General features: G+C 43.0%; 1 protein-coding gene across 5 annotated transcripts in view; it reads right to left on the reverse strand.

The window, feature by feature from the left end:
* Positions 1 to 21568, reverse strand: part of DENND1A (DENN domain containing 1A) — a 509265-nt gene that overhangs the window by 211911 nt on the left and 275786 nt on the right. For all 5 annotated transcript variants that reach the window (XM_042963736.1, XM_042963734.1, XM_042963735.1 and 2 more), the window contains one exon: positions 9348 to 9448. In XM_042963736.1, the coding sequence (XP_042819670.1) occupies positions 9348 to 9448 (101 nt within the window). The remainder of the gene's footprint in view (positions 1 to 9347; positions 9449 to 21568) is intronic.

The following is a 21568-nucleotide window of genomic DNA, read 5'->3' on the forward strand; positions in this document are numbered from 1 at the left end:
TAACGCGACACATGTCTATCGCTGCAGCTGATGCATGAAAGGGGGGAGAGGGGACAGTGCCCTTCTGAGTGGGGCCCTGTGGCTTCCTGGGGTAACCCTGGAGGGGTTGGGGGAGATGGCTTTCAGAGCTTTAAGCCCCCCGAACCCAACCTAAACGAATACATGAGCTACAAAGATAACGCCTGGGTGAAAACCTGGAAAGGTCAACATCAAAGCCTGAAGTGGTCCGCCCTTTTGTGCCTCCTCAGTCTACCGGAAGGAGACATACTTGGAAAACATCAAGCAGGGCTCCATGGCTAAGACCGCTGCAGCAGGAGACGTTAATCACAGAAAAAAAAGGTCAGGAGACAGGGCTCTCTATTGCCCCAGAGAGTTCAATGAGAACGATAACAGCCGGAGCCAGATGCAAAGGGAAATCTCAAGTTGGGATCCACCAACAGCCCGTGAGACTCTCACAGAAATGCAGGAATGAATGAGGGAGGTTTGAAAGAAATGAGGAGAGAAAGAGAGAGCGTGAAAGAGGTTTATGGATAAATCAAAAGAAAGCAAGCCCCTCTGGTCAATGTAAAAATTCAGAATGCAACTAATAAGTGGGGAAAATTTCTTCTTTTTGTCTTTCCAGGACTAAGATATGTCACATGTCAAGATGCACGGCATCCAATTACTTCTTAGCCTGGCCTCTCAGTCTTTCAAATATTTAAGGGCAATCACAAACCCACTTTGGTTGAGAGATTATGCTGAGCCTAGCACTGTGCTGGTGGCCCCACGGACTCTCCCTTGTCCCAACAATGGAGAGAGGCAGGGGCACTTGTCCCCAGAGTCCTGCCATGAGGTAACTTCCTCCACTGCTGAGGCACGACGGCACTACTGTGGCTCCTGCTCTATTGGTGTCCAGGAACGTGTCTAGAATCTTTTTGCTATAGAGACCGCTATGCTGTGCCACAGTTTTCTAAGTACTGGGTCTAAGACAGGCTCCATGTCAGGGAGGAGTGAGGAATCAGACACAGAATGTGTCTCAGGAAATGGAAAGCCAGGCCAAGGCTCGGTCGTATAAGCAGAGGTCAGGGCCAGCTGTGTTCCAGGGAGGCCAGTCAGACACTGGGGCAAGGGAGGCAAGCCGTGCTGCCCTGTAACACATCAGGCAGCAGGGCGGGGACTGGCAAGGTGGGCCCAGCAGGGCGGGTTCTGCCGCTCAGAGGTATATATGGCAGCAGAGGAGATGGAGGGCCGCAGGGCGGGTGGGTGAGCCAACAATCCCCACCCCCAACTGGGGAAGGGCCAATCCCGTGGTAAAGGGGCACGATGTCTTCTCTAACCCTGCAAGTCTCTGCCCCGTTGTAGGCACGCGATGCTGAGGCCGGACAAGCTGTTCCGCTGCATCCCTAGAGTCTGGGCCAACAGGGGCACCTTGGAAGGGCCAAGTAAAGGGTCTGATGCCAACCACCTACATGGATTGCTCATTTTCACAGGACATTTGCTTTCTGCTGGATATGTTTGTGGAAGGTTAAAAAAAAAAATGTATGTTTTAAAATAAGGATGAACTACCTTACTAACAATAAAGAATGTATCAAATTTCTAATGGATCCAGGTCAGGATCCATTGATCACTGAGCTCAGGTCATGATCTCGTTTCATGATCTTGGTTTGTGAGTTTGAGCCCCGCGTCGGGCTCCGCGCTGACAGCTCAGAGCCTGGAGCCTGCTTCAGATTCTGTGTCTCCCTCTCTACCCCTCCCCCACTTGTGCTCTCTCAAAAATAAACAAACATTAAAAAATATTTATTAAAAAAAAAATCTAATGGACCTGGAAATAGTGGTGATGGTTGCACAACCTTGGGAATATACATAAACCCACTGAATTGTAGAGTTTTAAAAAGGGTAATTTTTGCAGTATATGAATTACATTTTAATTAAAAAAATCAAATGGGGGGGGCGCCTAGGTGGCTCAGTTGGTTAAGTGTCCAACTTCGGCTCAGGTCATGATCTCACAGTTTGTGAGTTCGAGCCCCGTGTCAGGCTCTGTGCTGACAGCTCGGAGCCTGGGGCCTGCTTCGGATTCTGTATCTCCCTCTCTCTCTGCCCCTCCCCTGCTTGTGCTTTCTCTCTCAAATAAATAAATAAATAAATATTAAAAAGTTTTGTTTACATCAAATGGAGAACTTGAGCCTATAGAACCTACAGAACCCTACCTTCCTACAGAATCTATAGCATCGATAATACAAAGAGCCCAGTCTCTTCTCTCTGCCATTTTTCCACCAGGAAGACACTTTACTCATAAATTGTCCAAAACTTCCTCCAAAGGCTCTCAGCGTTCTCAGTCTTGGGTGCTGCTGCAGGAAATGCACGTGCATCTTGACGTAGGGCTCTGATGTGGACAGCAAACAAATTTTCTGGTTGTCAGGCTTTTCACGGACAACCATATTTTTAGCTATACTTTGGTGGATGAGGAAACTGAGGCTTGGAGACATTATGTGATTCACCCAAAGACATGTATTCAGTGGGACCAGAGCCAGGATTTGGATCCAAAACTTAACTTGTCTCCTACTCAGCCTCTCTGTTCAAATGTCAGGGTCAAGTTTAGCCAATTCTTACTAAGAGATTTATCTGGAAATCTGTAATTTCCTTTTATTCAACCAACACACATGGTGCATTTCCCTGCTTGTTCTACCTGGGACTGAAACCCTGGCCCTTATCCCATCCTCCTGCTCCCAGAGGAGCTCCTGGTGTGGTGTTCCACCCTGTCTTGGTGACTTGTTGTTTCTTAGCTTAAAAAAATCTGTTCTCCCATTCTTGCCTGGAAACCTGAGTTCTTTTGTGAAGGACTGTTTTCTCCTACCTTTCTATGCCCAATGCCAGGGTTGTAGTAGGCACTCATAAATACTTGCTGCACAATAGAAATGACAGTTTTTGTTCACTTATTGGAATTCAATCTTTAAAATCTTTTTTTTTAGCATTTATTTTTGAGAGACAGAGACAGAGCATGAATGGGGGAGGGGCAGAGAGAGAGGGAAGACACAGAATCCGAAACAGGCTCCAGGCTCTGAGCTGTCAGCACAGAGCCCAACGCAGAGCTCGAACTCATGGACCTTGAGATCATGACCTGAGCCGAACTTGGACGCCTAACGAACTTGAGCCACCCAGGAGCCTCTAGAATTCAATCTTTAACAAAACCTACCTATCCCAGGGTTTGGTATAGATAGGAGAATTTTAGCCACACCTGTCTACCTAACCTACTCCCATTCTACCTGGGGGTTGTGTATTTCGACTGGATTTTCTTGGGCCATTTATATACATTCGTATTAATAGAACTATAAATACGTATATGTAGTTATTAATAACAAAAAATAGTACATACTAGTTATAGAACACCTGCTTTGTGTCAGTAGTAATTACTATCCATGTTTGACAGAAGAGAAAGGAGGTTCAGAGAGGTTCAGAGAGGTTCAAGCTAGTGAATGGGGAAGCCAGAACAAAGCCAGGTTTTTCTGTTTCCACCACACCACACTTCATTGATTTTTATTTCTGTCACTAAGAATATCAAGAATCGCACTAACTTTAGAATCAATTTACTCCCTATGCAAAATCTCATGGCATCAATGAAAACAGAGATTCGACTGGACCTAGCTCCGGTCATCCAGAAGTCACTTCATAGCTGTGTCCAGACTGATGCCCTCCACCCACATGGACCGTGCACCCTGGCACATTTCAGACCGTCTGCTAAAAATTCTAGACTGAATGCATGATGCAGCATGTGGGGACTGATTCAGAACATGACAGGCAGCATGGATAAAGGATCTAGAACTGGTATCTCTCACAGAGAATCTGAGCATGCCCAAGCTGAGTGGAAAAACGGCTTACAGAATCCTCTAGAAATGTCAGGAAATAGAATGCATTTTACAAAGACAAGTGCAAAATTCACACCTTAATTGTACACATAGGATATAACTTTTTGGTTCAACCGTGTCCTCAGAGAGCATCAGAATTAGCTACTAACGTGGCTCTTGATCTGGCTGGCCCCTGGGGGACAACGTGAACTTGCCCTGATCTGCTCTGGAAATATTTTGTCACAAAGGTGGGTCCACAAGTGTCCAGAATTACCCAAAGACACAATTCAATTTGGGAACTGACTGGAGTCCTTATTTAGGACTACTTCTGAAAGAATAAGGCAGAAAAAGGAATTTATGTGGGAAATACCATGTGGTTTCTATTGGGACCTTTTATTAGCAACATTTAATTAGCATAGTGCCCAGTACACAGTAAGGGTCCTATAAATGTTTTCTGAATGAACAACGTAAGTCTATAATTAGCAAGTTATCAAGGAGCCTACATGAAAAAAATTTTCACCAACTCTTGGTGATGGATGCAACTTATTCTCTAAAACTTTGGAGGATATTAATAAGGAAAGCTTTAACATGAGGTGGCTTTACATTTCAAGGGCAAGCTCTACCATTTCTTAGCTGTGTCACAGTGGTTGAAATCACTAAACCTCCCTGAGGTTCAATTTCCTAATCCATAGAGTGAAGCCAGTACTATTTACTTTATGGCCTGATTGTGAAGATCTGCAATAGTGTTTATAAAGAGTTTGGTACACACTACTCAAGAGACGGTGATTATTATAATGAAAGGAAATGCAGATTCTCATCAGCAAGTTAGTCCTTCTGTCCCAGAAATGGGCAGGCTCTCCCAACACTGGCCAAGGTCAGGGCTGCCATCAGCCAAGGTAGGGGAACATTCTCATTTTCACTTTCAAAGTCAAGAAAATGGTACAGATCTAAAGTAGAAAGGAACCAGCAGCACATGTTTTTAAATATTCATAAGGGCTGGAAATGTCTTACTCCTTTCGTTTTCTCTGCCATCTGCTTTTGTTTCTTTTCTTTTCATTCTTATGCCACAGCTGCAAATGAAAACAACCATACAATAACTCAAGTTAAATAAAAAAAAAAATCAAAATAAAAACAATCTGAGGGGTAAAAAGAAAAGATGAATTATAAAGTTTTCCCCTGAGCTCACAAAGCAGCAGAAGCAAGAATGTTTGATGTGAGTTAAACCTTCTGGAAACCAAAAATCCATGTCCCATGTTTATAATAACCATGATAAGAACTAAATGGCCTGTGTACCACTGGATGACCAACATCTCTGATTCCTAAAGCTGTTCCTCAAAGTAGGCAAATTAAACCCACTTTACAGAAAAAGATATCGCAGATCAGAGAGATAAAATAGATTTTTAATGGTGACACAGCTAATAAGAGATGAAATTGAGATTTGAACCCAGGTCTGTCCGAATCCAAAGCCTCAGCAATTTCTTCACCACCCTCTCCAAAAATGGGAAGGGAGCTGAAAATTTTAATTTGGGAAATATTCAGGGCAGACTATTTGTACTAAACTGATTTATTCAGATAATTAAAATCTGTGATTATACCTCTAATTAAAGTTAACTCAGATAATTGGTTGCTGTATTTGTGAATGTGCAATTAGTCCACATAATTGCGGGGATTTCAGCATCATACTTTCCACACATTCACCGCATCCCAGAGCTTTGGGCTCCTGGCCTCTGTTCTACACTAGGCTGCATTAGAGCTCTTGGGGGCTCTGGGCCCAAGCACCATGACTTGCGATACCAACAGCGGGATCTGGACTCAGCCTCATTTAACATGTCTTTGTCCAGAAGTCAATGAACACCTCATCTTCAAGTGCCATGTAAAAAGCTCTTACAGCCTACACTGTTGTCCTGAAAACCCCGAGCAGCATGTACCTGAAGAAAAACTGGCAGCAGTGGTCCTCATGTGTTAATTACACTTTCGAAGTCTATTATGCATAGAAAGGGCACCTGCTGGCAGTGAAAATGACTAGAATCTGCCCTTCCTGTGCAGTGAGTAAATTGAGAGTTCATTTCTACAGGAGATAATAGTTTTCAGATTCCATTTCGTGTATCCCCTGCATGGGGACGTACTTAACATTTAAATCATCTGCAGAGGAACAAACCTCCTTCAAATTTACATGTTTCAAGCTCCGAGCACTTTACTCAAAATGCTAGTTATCCCTGCTGGCTCTTACCACCAAGGATTAAACTCAACAGTGGTGAAAGTCACCGAGCACAATAGAATAAAGTTATTAGCATTGACTCAAATTTCAGGACATTTGTAGTTTCTGACCAAAGCAGTTGGCAGCAGGCTGAAGGTGATCAAATCAAGCCTTGAATGGAGGATCTGTTTTTCCTCTTGGGGTCTTTTATTTCATCATTCTTACATCTTGTAGTTAATAAACAGACACCAACCCCCACTGGCCTGCAATCATCCTCTGGTCAAATGTCAAAAAAAGTTCTACTGTGAAAACAAGAGACCAGGAGAGGGACCGCGATCACATACACAGAAACCTCTAAGATGGAGCCTAATCGAAAAACCCACTCAGGCTCTGAAAAAGACAAGTCTTCACTTGGATTTTTTGGAGTGCAAGGTGGGGGAGACAAGGGCTTAATAGTTTTCCTTGTCAAGTCTCCCTCCTAAGGAAGACCTGTCGGCATCATCGCTCTCGGACAGGCCGCTACCACAGCTCGTGAGAGGGCTGGCGTGAGAGAGGAAGTTGGAAAGAGGATCTGGGATCACCTTCCACAGCAAAGAGCAATACAGCCGATAAATCCTTTAAGCAAACAAGAATGGAGGGCTGGAAACAACAACTGGCTAGAATAAATGATTTTCTGAAAGGGAAACTTGTAAGCTATGGAAACCATACTTTTTCACTGGAGAAACAGAATAAAACAAAACAAAAATCATGCAGCATTCTTCTCCCTCTTCCCCATCACCAATCCCTGCTAACACCGTGGTGTATGTCCTCTTTGATTTCTGCCTGTGTGTATCTGTGTGTGTCTACATATATCCACATTCATACATCTACATATGTACATATATCCACATTTTTGAGTTTTATATGCACACACATTTGTTTTTATAAAAATGGAATCATACAGTACACGCTATCTATATTGGGGCAAGTTACTAAACCTCGTGGGGCCTTGGTTTACCTATCTGTGAAATGGAGCTAATAATACCTGCCTTATGGGGTTGCTAGAAGAATTAAGTGACATCACAGACTGGGGCACAGGAGATGTTCAACAATGGCAGCTACTGTTATCGCTGTAACTGACAAAGCATTTTTCTCTGCACGGTTCTGGAAACGTAAGCTGCTAGTTTTAAGCTAGCTGACAATTTAGCCACCAAAGCTTCCCAAATAATGGAAAAATAAAGTTGTACTATTTGGGAGGCAGAGGAACTGCAATGACTCTGCCTCCTCCTACCAATACCGGCACTCAGAAGCCCACCAGTGCTCCGATCTGAGGCTCAGCATCAAGACATATGGGGGAGTTTCTTCCAGGGACAACCTGAGGGCTTCTTCTTAGAGCACGTGCCTGGGCTGAGGTGTGCAGGGGGAGTCTGTGGGTGGGTGGGTGGGACCAGAGACACAGGCACAGGGAAGGGACCCATGTCAGTGCGTATGTATGGGTACAGGGGGCCCCCTGTCTGTGTGGGAGTAGGTGCCTGTGACACTATTACATGGTGGGGGGCAGGAGGTGTGCTAAGGAAACTGGGACTCACTGTGTGAGTCTTAGGGAACACATGTCCCTTTCTACCTTTTCCATCTACTCCCCTCACCATCCTCCTCCACCTCCCCTGGCTCTGTGTCTTGTCCTCTTTCCCCCTCTCACTCCCCCTACCTCTTTCTTCCTTTCAGAGCCTCACGGTCCTCCTCCACCCAGCTCCCCAGTCTTTCACTCAAACAACAACAAACTACTAGACAGCAAACACAGTCCTCTCCTCTGAGATATGTGGCAGAATGGGAAAACCAAGAGAGTTGGTTTAGAAGCTCAAGAGGAAGTGGCAAGTCTAAGCAGAGGGACAGTCCCTTAATTTCTTAAGAGGTGGGAGAAATGCACAGATAAAAACACCTACCTTGATAAGGTACTAAATGCCCTGCACTGCCCTGGAGAGGGTGACTGATTTTTACTTGATGGCTGTGAGTTACATCTTGGTTGTACACATGACTTGTTGGGATGAGAGCGAGCACAACACATTCAGATTAGGAGTCCTGCGGAATACCTTTAAGCTCCCAGGACAATTTGACTACCTCGACGAACCTTTTCAGTGACGGGACTGCAAAATGGGCTGGAAGAACCCAAGCAAGAATTATGACCCAGACTCAATCTGAACTGATGGCAAGTATCCTAAATCATCTTTTTTTTTTTTAATGTTTATTTATTTTTGAGAGAGAGAGCATGCGCGCACGTGAGCAGGAGAGGGGCAGGGAGAGGTTAGGGGAGTACCAAGGATCCAAAGCGGGCTCTGTGCTGACATTAGTGAGCCTGACGCGGGCTTGAACTCGCAAACCAGGAGATCATGACCTGGGCTGAAGTCAGACACTCAACCAACTGAGCCACCCAGGTGCCCCCTAAATCATCTGTTCTTAAGTGACAGGGCTGTGATCCCTCAATGGGTCCTTTCCTCCTGAAGCTCTTAATTTCTCTCAGGCGGTATTTTTTCCTATACGTGTACAGTGCTCCCTTATCAACGTCTGCTGACTTGAGCTGTCTGGAGACAATGTCTTTAGTAACATTACACCAGAGAAAGAAATTACTCAGAAGAAAAACAGACCCAAATCAGTTACAGACACACTCTTTTTTGGTAATCCGTGGAGGACAGATAGTGACAATGCATCTGCAGAAACATTTTGTGAGTGCCTACCATGAGTCAGGTTTTCTACATCATGTCCTTTATTCTGCTGTATCATTTATCTTCATATATTATTTATGGCACAACTTCATTTTACAGATGAGGAGACAAAGTCTTAGGCTGAGCGACTCGCCCAAGGTGGCAGAGCGGACTCTAAGGCCGCGTGCCTTCCACTAAAATACATTTCCCCTGAACAGCGAAACTCCCGTCAAAGAAGTGCAGAGGGCTTTGAAGTCTGGCTTGTGCTCCCCAACCACAGCCAGAGCGACTCCTACAGAATGTGCCAGGGTATGGCTGAAACGTGAAGACCTTGGGTACCTCAAGTGTTCTTCTCACCAGTCCCCAGTCCACCTTGGGGGGAAGAAATCACACCACTACTTGGTGCTTTGGTTTCCCCAAAGTGAGAAATGGGAAGTACGATCTACCGCCTTGAACTTTTAAGAATGCCATCACATAGATGAGAACAGTTTGGAAACAAAAGGGCCATGTAATCACATGGTCTAAAATCCATGTCATTTTCCAGTTACTATTTCTAGTTTAGTCACCAGCTGCATCACAAGTTACAGACCTAACATCCTCATCAGTTCCTAGAGAAGGAACAGCAGAGGACAGGGGGAGTAGCAGCCTTACCAGCAGTAGTCCAACAGGTGTGGAGGAAGGACGGGGATGTACACGTGCTGCCAGAACATGGGGTAGAGCATCGCGGCAGACCCGTGGATGCAGGCAGTCAACTGCAACAGAAACAAATCAAAGAATCAGAGCTAAAAAACCACAGTGAGGGGGCACCCGGGCGGCTCAGTCTTTTAAGTATCCGACTTCAGCTTGGGTCATGATCTTGTGGTTCTTGAGTTCGAGCCCCGCATCGGGCTCTCTGCTATCAGCGCGGATACTTTGTCCACCCCCCCTTCCCCTCCCCCACTCATTCTCTCTTCCTGTGTGTGTGTGTGTGTGTGTGTGTGTGTGTGTGTGTGTGTCTTTCTCAAACATTTAAAGAAAATCAAAGTAAGGAGATGCTCTCACTGGAGTTGAGCAATAAAATTAAATACATAATTTTCAACATATTTAAAATTGTAAGCTAATCCAATCACTCTAATTAAAATTTAGTAAGAGCTTGCTTTTCAAAAGAAATCTCCCCCCACCTGCCCCGATTATGAGGCTAATGCACAATGGACAGTAAAAGTTTTAGAAAATGGAGAAAGGGGATAAAAGAAAATAAAAGTCTTCACCATCTGAAAATAACTTGACATTTTGGGGTATTACATACATAGGCACTTCTATTTCCTTTTCCTTTATTTCCTTTTCCATAGGCACATACATAGGATTACTGTAAATACAGTGCTCGTTTACTTTTTTTTAAGTTTATGTTTATTTGCTGGCATTTTCCCACGTCCTCAAATATTCTTAGAAAACATTATCTTCTAATGACACTCAGTGAATTTCCCAAACTACATTTAACTACTCTCCCACCATTATGTTATATAATCAGATCATGTCCATACTTTTTTTTTTTTTTTTAATTTATTTATTTGAGACAGAGAGCCTGAGCAGGGGAGGGGCAGAGAGAGAGAGAGAGGGAGAGAGAGAATCCCAAGCAGACTCCATGCTGTTAGCACAGAGCCTGATGCAGGGCTCAATCCCACGAACCAATGAGATCATGACCTGAGCTGAATCAAGAGTCAGACGCTTAACAGACTGAGCCACTCAGTCTGCCCCATGTCAATACTTTTTATACATGGTTCCTAAATATAGGATTCAGAGACAAAGGTTATAAATATTTTAAGGCACTTAATAACTATAATATAATAAATGTAATAATAAAGAATGGAGTCTCTTTGCACTCCCCCAGCCATGTACTAGAATGTTCTCTCCATACTTCACCAGCACTAAGAACGTAGTCAAGTTAGTAGCTTTGAAAGTGTATCTATCTGGATTTTCTTCTTATTCCTCTGATCATGACTAAGGCTTAACCTCTTGTCACTGTTCTTGGTAATATTTCTTAGGTAAATGGTCTGTTCGCATTCTTAGTATTTTGAGCATTAGTATTTTGAAAAAGTAATTTACAAGCAAACACTGGATATACAAAGGATGCTAATCCTTTGTAACATTCCTGAAAATAATTTATCCTTCTGTAATTTCCTTTGCACTTCTGGGGGAAGAGAAGGCTTAAATAATTACACAGACAAATCTTTTCCTTCATGATGGTTTCTACTGCTGTTATACTAAGAAAGTCCTCCAAATTCTTCCCCAGTATTTAACTCTTTGATCCATCTGGAATTAATTTAGGTTTAAGGACGGAGGTGAGAATTTATTTTTTCCACATAGTTAATCAATTGCCCCAACACTGTTTATTGACTAATCCTTCCACTCCGTCTTCTTTTGACATATTCCTTCTTTTTCTTAAGAGCTAGACACATCATATGAGGATTTGAGAGAATTAAAAATTAGGGACAAAGATATAATGGAATAAAATTGCTACAAAATTCAATATAAAAGGAAAAAACCCAACACCTTTGGAGATATGGCTATGAAGCGACAAAAGCCAACAACACATGTTTCTCTCTGCCTTTCTTCTTTAATGTTTCTTTGGTTTCTGGGAAGCCTGTTCCCATGAGGACTTTGCTTCTTTTGGAAGCTGTTAACTGGCCTTTGCTGACAGAAGGACATTTACGTGGCAAAAGAGTGACGTGCCAAGGCCCAGTTAAAAGAATCCCAGAGGTTAGTGTAACATGAACAGCTTTAAATTGGATATTCTGCTGATGTTTCACAGTTGTGAGAGCTGTGTATTAAATCCAGGGCCGCTACTTTCTCCCCCGCCTCCTTTTCCCTCCAGACCCTGTTCTTTAAATCAGGTACATGTCATGAACAGGAGCTGATCCAGCAAGCTCTCAAGAGCTGTTCCCAGCGACTCCGCCAAGGCTTGTAGGTTTAATCCATCCCTTCTCAACCCATTTCAGGATTCCATATAAAGAAGGCTGTCACGTTTTACATGACTAATCTCTTCGGGGTTAGAAGAGATGAAAAATCTTTGCTGGTGTCGTATGAATGGAAAATGAACAAACTTCACTCCAACTGCACCCTGAAGTCAGGCCGGAGGGCTACCCTGGCTTTGGGCCCCAGCTCTTCCTGCCATACTTTAACCAGCTGCCAAAGTACTCATCCTAAAATGCAGGTCCGGTCATGTAACATCCTACTTGGAGACTTTGGGGGCACGTCTGGAGCAGGCCTGTCTCCATCAACTTTCAGTCTACCTGTAGAGCAGCTCCACGGTCTTTACTGCCTTCTCCAACTTTATCCTTTGAATAAATCATTTCAGACTTAGGAGTAGCTATGTACTCCTTTCCTGGATCTGTGCCCCTAGCAAACTCCTCCTCTTCTGGGTCTCTGCGAAAGCACTGCATTCCCCTCATGGCTCTCCTGGGTGTAAGCCCCCATTATTAATGGGACTAGACCTGTCTGCATATTTGTCCTCTCACTGTAAGGCCCAGAAAGACCATGTCTCTCTTCTTCCCTGTGTTCTCTCAGTGGCACAGCACAGATGTAGGTGGAAGTTAATGCAATGTTTCTTCCATAAATAAAAAAACAATTCCAACTTAAAATATACTCACAATATAAAGATAGTGGCCTGGCTTTCCACTATCGGACTAACATTTCCATGAGTCTCACAGAGTGGGGTATATGACTCAAGTTCCAAAACAGTAACGGCAAGCCCAGACACACAAATATGCCACTTTTGGGAAATCGTGTCAGTGGATTCATTCATCCATTCATTCAACAAATGTCTATTCTATAACTCTGCAACACATCAAATAAGTAAGTAAAAGCCCTTCAAAATCTATAAGGTGACATACAAACATAAGATGTCCCCATCACACGAATTCACTTGTAATTCTCTTTGAAAAAGTCATTCAATAGAATGTTCCTGGTTGAGATAGAACTTGATTCCCTGCCTCTCTTTAGCTTAAGTTGGTTTGAGTCAAAATCCTATTTCAAGCAATAAAGTGGCAGAGATCTTAGCTCCAGACAATGTTCTTTTCATGTCTCCTTTTCCTTAAAAAAACAAAAAACAAAAACCCTAAAAGTTAAATGTCAAGATTTTAAAATTACCTATCTCTCATAAAAATCAAACTTTTAAGGTGTTTCATCATCATCTTCATTGGGAGTTTTCTAAAGGCCAAATCTCTGCAATTGAAGTAAAATGCATTTACCCATTTGATTACGAAAACAAACAGGAAAACTGTTTGACTCTTTTCCAAAACACTAAGTGGCAAAACAATGTACATCGTTACTTAGGAATAGTGGTGAGGCAACCACAAGAAAAGTGTTGGGATTTATCAGAGCTTCATCAGAAATAAGATTACATCCCATAAATTATCATCAGCCACTTAATTTAAAAACACCTCTAAGGCCAACTCCATTTTTAAAACTAAGGTTCCTAAAAGCCTATGCTCGTTCCTTAAAGAATACAAAATTTTAAAGTAATGGAAGTATACAATTTGGATTATAGGCAACAAAGGGGCATTGTGAATATTTAATTGAAGTGCAAGTTGAAGAAAATGATCCTATCAAAATCTCACTCAGTGGGAGAATAGAAAGATAGTATGTGTAAAATTTGCCCAAAGTCATTAGTCACAATGAATATTCATCAGAAGCCAATTATCAATCCCATTTAATGACACCCCAAAAGATTTTGCCCTGAAGCAGCTGAATAGTCTAAGACTCCAGACAAAACTAGACAAATTATACAGCCAACAGCCAGTCTAGCCAGGACACAGATTGTAAAGTAAACCACTGGTGGGTTTCTAGACGCACTTTTAGTAAATTCTGTCCTCAATTAAAGGTGCACAAGGTCAGTTCTATCTTGGAGCTTTCTGTATGGCTCCATTAGTTTTCTCTGAGGCAAAGGGAGAGAAAGAAAGAAGGCAATAGGGATAGGACATGAAGAGTGATCAATGATAGAGCTGGAAAAATCACAAAGGGAGAGAGAGAGTGTGTGTGTGTGTGTGGGGGGGGGGGTGTAAAGATTCCTAATGGCAGCTTAGCAGTTCAACATGAAACAAAAGTAAGACTCTCTCCATGGAAAGAAAAAAAAAAAGGAATCCCAACAGTGTTATGTGCCAGGTACCATGTTGGGGATTTTAGGATATTGCAAAGTATTGTTTAAGAAGTGTGCAGGTTTACATACATATACACTCATCACCACATTTCAGATATGGAAACAGCCTCAAAGGTGAAATAACTTGCCCAAAGCCACACAGCTCATAAGTGACAGAACTGGGACTCACGTCCAGGTCTGTCAGGCTATAATAGCCGCTGTGTTTCCACAATATGTAAGTTAACTAAAAAAATTTCTGAGTGTCTACACATCATACTGAGGATTCTGAGTTAGGCAAGATACTGTTCCTATCAGTATGGCCATGTTATGTAGAAATACATTTGCCTTGCTGTTAGATGACCAAATCATCTGGTAAAGTGCCAATTAACAGAAAATAATCATTTTTAAAACAAACACAGATGTGATAATTTCCTGGGGATTAGTTATACTTAACTAAAGTGTTATGCTGTCTTCAATCCACTGGAAATTCTAGACAGTGGCGTAATGATTGTTGGTCAAATGGAAAGGCTTATACCCCAATCTGGCACACCTATTTGAAAGCCCGGCTTTCTGTCATGTTCCCTTTCATATACTTCCATGGAGCTTCCATTAACTCTTTTTGATCTGAGCAAGCTGCTTCCTCTCCTGGGTCTCAATTTCACCTACATGGAAAACGAGAAGTTGGACTCGGTAATCTCTGTGCCCTCTTCCAGCTCTGACAATTTCTGATCTAGAGGAACTGCCATCCTTTGACGTGAAGAATGTGCCCCCTTTGCCCCAGCTCACCTTCCTCAGCTATACTGACTAAGCTATGACTGACGAAGTAAAACAGGGTCTGTCTCAAAGCCAGTCTTGCTTTTTCGTGTCTACAGTTATAGGGGTCCACCTGGAATTCATGTGCTACCTCAGAACCACTGCAGCCTTATCACCTGACTGTGGAGGGCACAGCCTTCCTCTGTGCTTGACCCCCAACACTCTGGATATCTCAGAGGTAGATGATCTTAGGAGAACAGGGGCGTGAAACCAAAGATGTGAGTTCCTCAAGGGCAGAGACCACACTGGATTTCCCTTCCTCATCTCTTACTATGCTGGACACAGAGCAGGTGCTGAGCAAATGCTGGGGAATTTTAGGATGCCTTCAGCTTCACATCATGAGGAACGGCAGGCAAAATTACCAGACATTTAACAAATTGTAATTGCTTAAGAGATCACAATTGAAGCTGCACATCTCTAAAAGGTATTGAGATTCTGAGTTCCAAAGGCTGACAGACAATCAGATGGGCACAGTCCCTCTTCACAGCCTAGAATTCAGGAAAGATCAAACTGACACCTGCTTCATCACGGGGTTAGTCAGAGGCAGCATCTGGATCTCCCCTCTGAAGCCAAACACCAGGAAATTGATTACAAACAAACACAGAGTACAGAAAGAATACCAGATTTCTAACTTTAAAGATAGGGCATTTTTAGGTCAACTCATTTCAACCAAGAACTTTCCAAAGCAGGACAGTTGCAGAAAATGTTGTATGCCTTGTAGAAGTTGTCAGCTCTCTCAGTTTGAGAACTAGATTCTTCTGTGTAATTATAAACCACCTTTGTAGTCATCAGGAAATAAACGGTGCCGTGAATCAAATAGTGTTGTGGATTTCGTTTGTTTTTGATTTTTACTTATTCTCAAATAGAAAACCCACAATGAAATCAACAAAAAGGTTTTTTGCAGGATCTATGAAAGTTAATCTACTCAACCCTTCCAAGGGTATAAGAAAAACCTTTCATTACAAACGGTTCAGCTATGATCACATTGTGTTTACTATATTTAGTGAGGGAAGAGTTGGCTTTTAAGAAACTATCAAAGATGCTTTAACATAAAGACAACTTATAAGGCCTCAGAAATCAAAGACCTTCAGCTGGTCTAGACAGATGCCAGACATGTGCGTGGAAAGAGGGAAAAGAGCAAAGAAAGTCCTGCTTTTCTTAGAAGCCAAAATGTAATGCTTCTTTATTTTATTTTTTTGCAGGGGGTGGAGACAATCTTTCTTCCAGTAGTTTCTCTTTTAGTTGGATGGAACTCATCCTACCTCTTGTTTCTCCACTATCCTCTGGGGAAAGGAAAAAAAAAGCAACCCACCAACATGGAGTCAAGCAGAGTGCGTTCCTCTGAGAGCAGGAGCAGCCAGTCAAGAGGAAGCTTTCTCAGGCGATGCCCTGCTTAACTACTTCTGGCTCCCATTTTTTTTTTTTTTTTTAAAGCTATCTACTAGGTAAAGTAATTAGAGTAAGTTATTAGCCAGGACAATAAGCTTTTGTGTCAAGATTTGACACTTCAAACTATCAAAGCAACTGAAACTGCCATAGTAAAGCTCTAGCTTCCAAGGCAGGGGCAGAAGCTACGGGATGGTAAACTATTATGTCAATAGGCCCCTAGCACCAAGAGTGAGGAAAGTGAAAGAGAAAAAGGCAAAGTTACATGGGGATTGATAATTCATTTAAACACAGGGACGGCAAGGTGCTGTCTTCCATTCTGTGCCTGATGGACATGAGTACCTACGGAGTCAGGCCACGGCCTGAAGATTCCTCCAACCACGCAACCGTTGCCAATGGATCCAAGCTGGCACCCAAAAAGAAATGTGCCGCCTCAATTCTTGGGTAAGTGGATATTAACTGTGCTTTGAAAATATTCCTAAGCTCTTCATTTATGTTTAGCCAATTTACACTAATGCTCTCATAAAGGATCACATTTTTTTAAAAAGAAAGATGGTGTAACTGAACATGGAATCATGAGTACCCATCTCTCAGGTCGCCACACGTGAAGAAACTGAGGAAACCTCAGGTGGTGGGAGTTACTAGATATGTAGGCATGAGGGGTGGGGAGAATCGCCCCTGTAGCATTTTTTCAGGCAAATCCAACCTTAGAAAGTACCAGTCAACTCAGACAGATTGAAGCCATGCTCTAGCCACCACGACCACTTCCTCTGTATTCACTACCGCCAAGCACTGTATTAAGTGTTTCTATATACTCATCTCATCTTCATAATACCACTGTAAGGTGGGTAGCCGCAGTGTCCCTACTTTACAGATGAGGAAACTAAGGTGACTACATACTTAAGGAGCTTGTGCAAGGTCACAGAGCTAGTGCCAGAGCTAGGATATGAACTTAGGGAGTCTAGCTCTGGAGCCTGTGCTCTTAGCTCACAGGAAACTGCCTCTGTGCTAGGATCTGTATTAATCTGACAATTACTGAGAATCCACTATGTGTACGAGCCATGCCCTCAAGCAATTCAAAATAGAGAGAGAAAGATCAAAATGCCAACAATCAACTTCAACACAAAGGCATTATGAAAGAGGTGCTATGATAGAGGTTCAAGTGTGTTAGCCTATGAAGAAGGAATCATTAATTCTGCCTGGGGCAAGAATCAGGTCTACTTCAGAGAGAGAGAGAGAGAGAGAGAGAGAGAGAGAGAGAGAGAGAGTGAGAGAGAGACAGAGAGACAGAGAGAGACAGAGAAATCAGAGCCTGGTAGGATGCAGACAGGAAGCTGCTAGACCTCTCCCTGGAAGCCTGGTCATGTGGTAACACCGGGTCAAGTAAATAGAGCAACTTTTTAGGCCATTCAATCTCTATGTAGTCATGACTGTGGAGACTTGAACAAGAAATGACAATTTAGTCAATGACTAAGTGACTAATGAGAAGTGGGTAGATATGGAAAACCTCATGAGTTGCCATGACTATCCTCTGTTGCCTAGATTCATTCAACATCTACTATTACCGTTTATACAAATTAAATCCTCACAACACTTCCAGGATCTCTACAGCCTTCTTTACTTCTAAAAGTCAAATCAGAGTTGGCTGCCCTTTGGAGCCCACTTACTTCTGCTGACTGGGCAGTATGTAGCCAGCACTGGGCAGCGTGCTTTCATATCTACGACCACTGAATTCTTTCAACAACCCTAAGGTGGGTGTTACTACTGTCCCCATTTTTATTTTATTTCTTTAAAGTTTATTTGAGAGAGACAGAGCTCAGAGTGGGGGCAAGGGCAGAGACAGGGAGAGAGGGAGAATGCTCTGTCCGTGTGGTCAGTGCACAAAGCCTGATGTGGGGCTCAAACCCACAAACCATGAGATCATGACCTGAGCCGAGATCAAGAGTTAAACACTCAACTGAATGAGCCACCCAGGCGCCCCAACACTATCCCCATTTTTAAAAGAAAAGGACAGAAAGATTCAGAAAAATCAAGTAAGTGGCCCAAGACCAGATGGGTAGGCAGGATTAAGTACACAGGTAGGAACTGAACATCACCATCCTGATTTGAAGTCTGGTACTCTCTCATCCAGCCCTGCTGTCCTTTTTCTTGGGAAAAGATCACCAGTACGCTGGCTGAATCATCTAGCTGGCAGACTACATAGCTATCAAGATAGCAAAAGAGAAAAAATGTGAGTTTTCATAAGATCTGTAGCAACCCAACAGCACAGCCTAATCTCGCATCAGGCTCTAGCTCAAAGTGACCACACTTTCAGCCTCCAGACACCGCAGGAAATCAGGACTCCTTGTTCTTGCTGACTTAGCACCTGGTAGGTGCTCAAATTTCTTTAACAACATCAATATGACATCTGCCAACATGGGTGCCATTTAGGGCTTTTCAAGCATATTAAGATACCAATGACTTGAATACATTACGCATTAGTGCTTTGGGGTAGAGATTTGGTTCAGAAGAGGCATAACAAAAAATAAGCTATAATCAGTCCTATAACCTAAAGAATATACTATTTCACAAATTGACCACACCACTAAAATAATAAATAAAATTCTCTGCTGTGCTCTCAATGCAATGGCTGGAAAGAAACATCACCTCTCTAGGTCTTCTTTATACACATGCACCCCAAATTACAACCGCGGAATGCATCAGCAACCAACATTACTGACAGCTTAAATAGGTTATACTTAGCTGTGTCCTATCCTAGACTCACTAGTGCCAAAATCAAAGCTCTCCTAAAGAGAAACATGGAAACAAAGAATTTTTTAGTGCTAGTCTATGCTCACGTCTTCTAAACAAACTTAATCGGCCTCCATTATGCAGCCCCAAAATGAAAATTAGTCTAATGAGGCAAAATAACAGTATTCAAAGTAAAAATATTGTTTTTGTCTTAGAGAACAGTCTATTCACTGTTTCCGAATCTGGCTGTGTATCAATCATTTAAGGAACGTTAAAAAAAAAAAATAGACTTTTGTGATTTCGTGCTAGACCTTACGAACCAGAATGTCTGGAGATGGTGGCCAAAACACTGAATTTTTAGACGAGTACTCTGGGCCATTCTAACACAAATAACCCACGGATGAGCATTTGGGAATCACTAGCAATCTGAATCCTGTATCTCGTCTAAAGCAGGTGCTTGATGCTTACCGAAGCAATGGGAGCAGAAGCAGGAGAGGTACAGCAAGAACTAGTTAGGGTTCCCAGGGTTGGTTGAATCACAGCAATTTTTTTTTAAATATTTTCTTATTTTTGAGAAAGAGAGTGTGAGCCAGGGAGGGGCAGAGAGAGAGGGAGACACAGAATCCAGCAGGCTCCAGGCTCTGAGCTGTCAGCACAGAGCCTGAAGCAGGGCTTGAACTCGAGAGCCGTGAGATCATGACCTGAAGCCAAGTCAGACGCTTAACCGACTGAGCCACCCCGGCGCCCCGGAATCACAGCAATTTTTCAAGTCTCACAAATTAAACGGTTGATTCTATATTACGTAGCCGCTGTAACATCTCCAGGTTCTTCTTTCTAGTTACAGCTCAACATGAACAGGAGAAAACCAATGCACACGTAATTAAATGAAGAACACAGTTCAAAAAGCAGGTAATTGTATTTACGTTTCAAAACCAGAGAAAAACCCACATAAAGAAAACATACCAATCTTTTCTCTCCTACTTCCTGCCAGTGGAAGTTCCTTTCATTTCTTTCTAAGTTTTTAATATTCTCTGAGCCACAATAAAATTTTATGTGATGAAGATTAGAGAGGCTACGCTGTTTGAGAGTTTGGCTGCAGAGTCTGTATTTCACGCCACTTCATTACATTTTGTGAAGGATTTCCCTCTTCACCAAGAGGATTAGTTTTCTTCTCACTTCTTTGAATACTCTTCTTAGGTTGTTAGTGTGAACTAGGTTAATCTCTCTTTTTTTAACATATAAAAGATGAACAAACAAAATGTTCGATTTTATTTTATTTTTTAAATAGAACACTAAATTTAGTCTTAGAATTCTCTGTTTGGTAAGTTTCCAGTTACAAGGTCTTGGCTTCCCTTGAGCACAGTTTGAAACAAAATAATGCAGTTTGTTCCTACGGCTGGAACATGCAGAGTGGAGTGTGCAGGCAGAGAGGGCCTGGCTCCGGTCCAGTATTTCCAACCTTCTTAAACTGCCACTCTCCTCTCTGCTTCAAGAGCTGCAGATAAGCAAACAGGATTAGTTATTTCTAGGCCAGGAGAGCTAGGAAAGCTTTACACACATCATTCGGGTACCGGTCCCATGACACAGGCTGGCATAGTCAGGAACAGGTGGAGTTCATCAGGAAAGGAGCGAAAATGAAGCCAAGTCTGAAAAAACAGCCTCGTGCACAAACTGGCCCTCTTAGGTGACGAGACCAGGTGGCACCAAGGTAAATGGATGCTGTTAGCGGGAGTGGGTGGGATGGGACTGGGGCAAGGTTGGGGAGGTACCCGTCTCTGCACACCTATGACACTCAGTATCACTCACCCACGTCCTCCACCACTACACTTAGGAAGAAACTGACAGGGAGAAGACATTTGGGGGTTTTTCTCCCCTAAATGAGGTACTATCAAAAAAGTAACCATTCTTTTCACAGTTGTGAGTACTACACAAATAATTAGATGTGGAGGCTCAATTAATTAGATGATGGTCTTGTCACTAAACTGTGCTTCCTTCCTCAGAAATTGTTTTAAAAAACGTCTGCTGAGGGGCGCCTGGGTGGCTTAGTCAGTTAAGTGCCTGACTTCAGCTCAGGTCATGATCTCACGTTCCGTGAGTTTGAGCCCCGCACTGGGCCCTGTGCTGATAGCTTGGAGCCTGGAGCCTGCTTTGGATTCTGTGTCTCCCTCCCTCTCTGACCTTCCCCTGCTCACGCTCTCTCTCTCTCTCTCAAAAATAAATAAACATTAAAAACAAGTCCGCTGAATAAAACAAATTAATTAATTAAAACAAATAAAATACTTTCCTTTAGAAAGTAAATATGCCTTTGTCATCATTTACTGGATAGTCTCGGTTTACAAAACTTCTTGCACTACCCCTAAATTATAGAAGGAGCGATTAGGGCCAAGATGCCCAGGGGCTGACAGGAACTGCAGTAATAGAGGCCTGAAGCCACAGTGAATTGGGGAAGATACCGCCCAGGGACCCACCAAGGCCGCGCTCACGGCTGGGGTGAGGCTAGTGGATGGGTGAATGTAACAACCACAGACACAGTGGGTTCAATCTGAGCAGTGCTCATGGGCGAGTGCGTCAGTTAGAAATTCACGTATCGCCCTTCTTTTTCCCTGGTGCTGGGTGGGGCCAGGCATATAGCAAGTGCTTACAAAATCTGAAATAAAATGTTCTGAATGTGCATTCAAAGGTGATGGGTTTCCATCCCATCTCTGCTGGCAGAGACAAGCATCTTAGACAAGACACTGCAACCTTCCCAGGGCCAGATACTCTCATCTGCAAAGGGAGAAGAGAACCAACCAACTAGCTCCTAGGGTTGCTGCAAAAACTAATGAACACA

Source organism: Panthera tigris, chromosome D4 (genome assembly GCF_018350195.1).
Source record: "Panthera tigris isolate Pti1 chromosome D4, P.tigris_Pti1_mat1.1, whole genome shotgun sequence".
Taxonomy (NCBI): domain Eukaryota; kingdom Metazoa; phylum Chordata; class Mammalia; order Carnivora; family Felidae; genus Panthera; species Panthera tigris.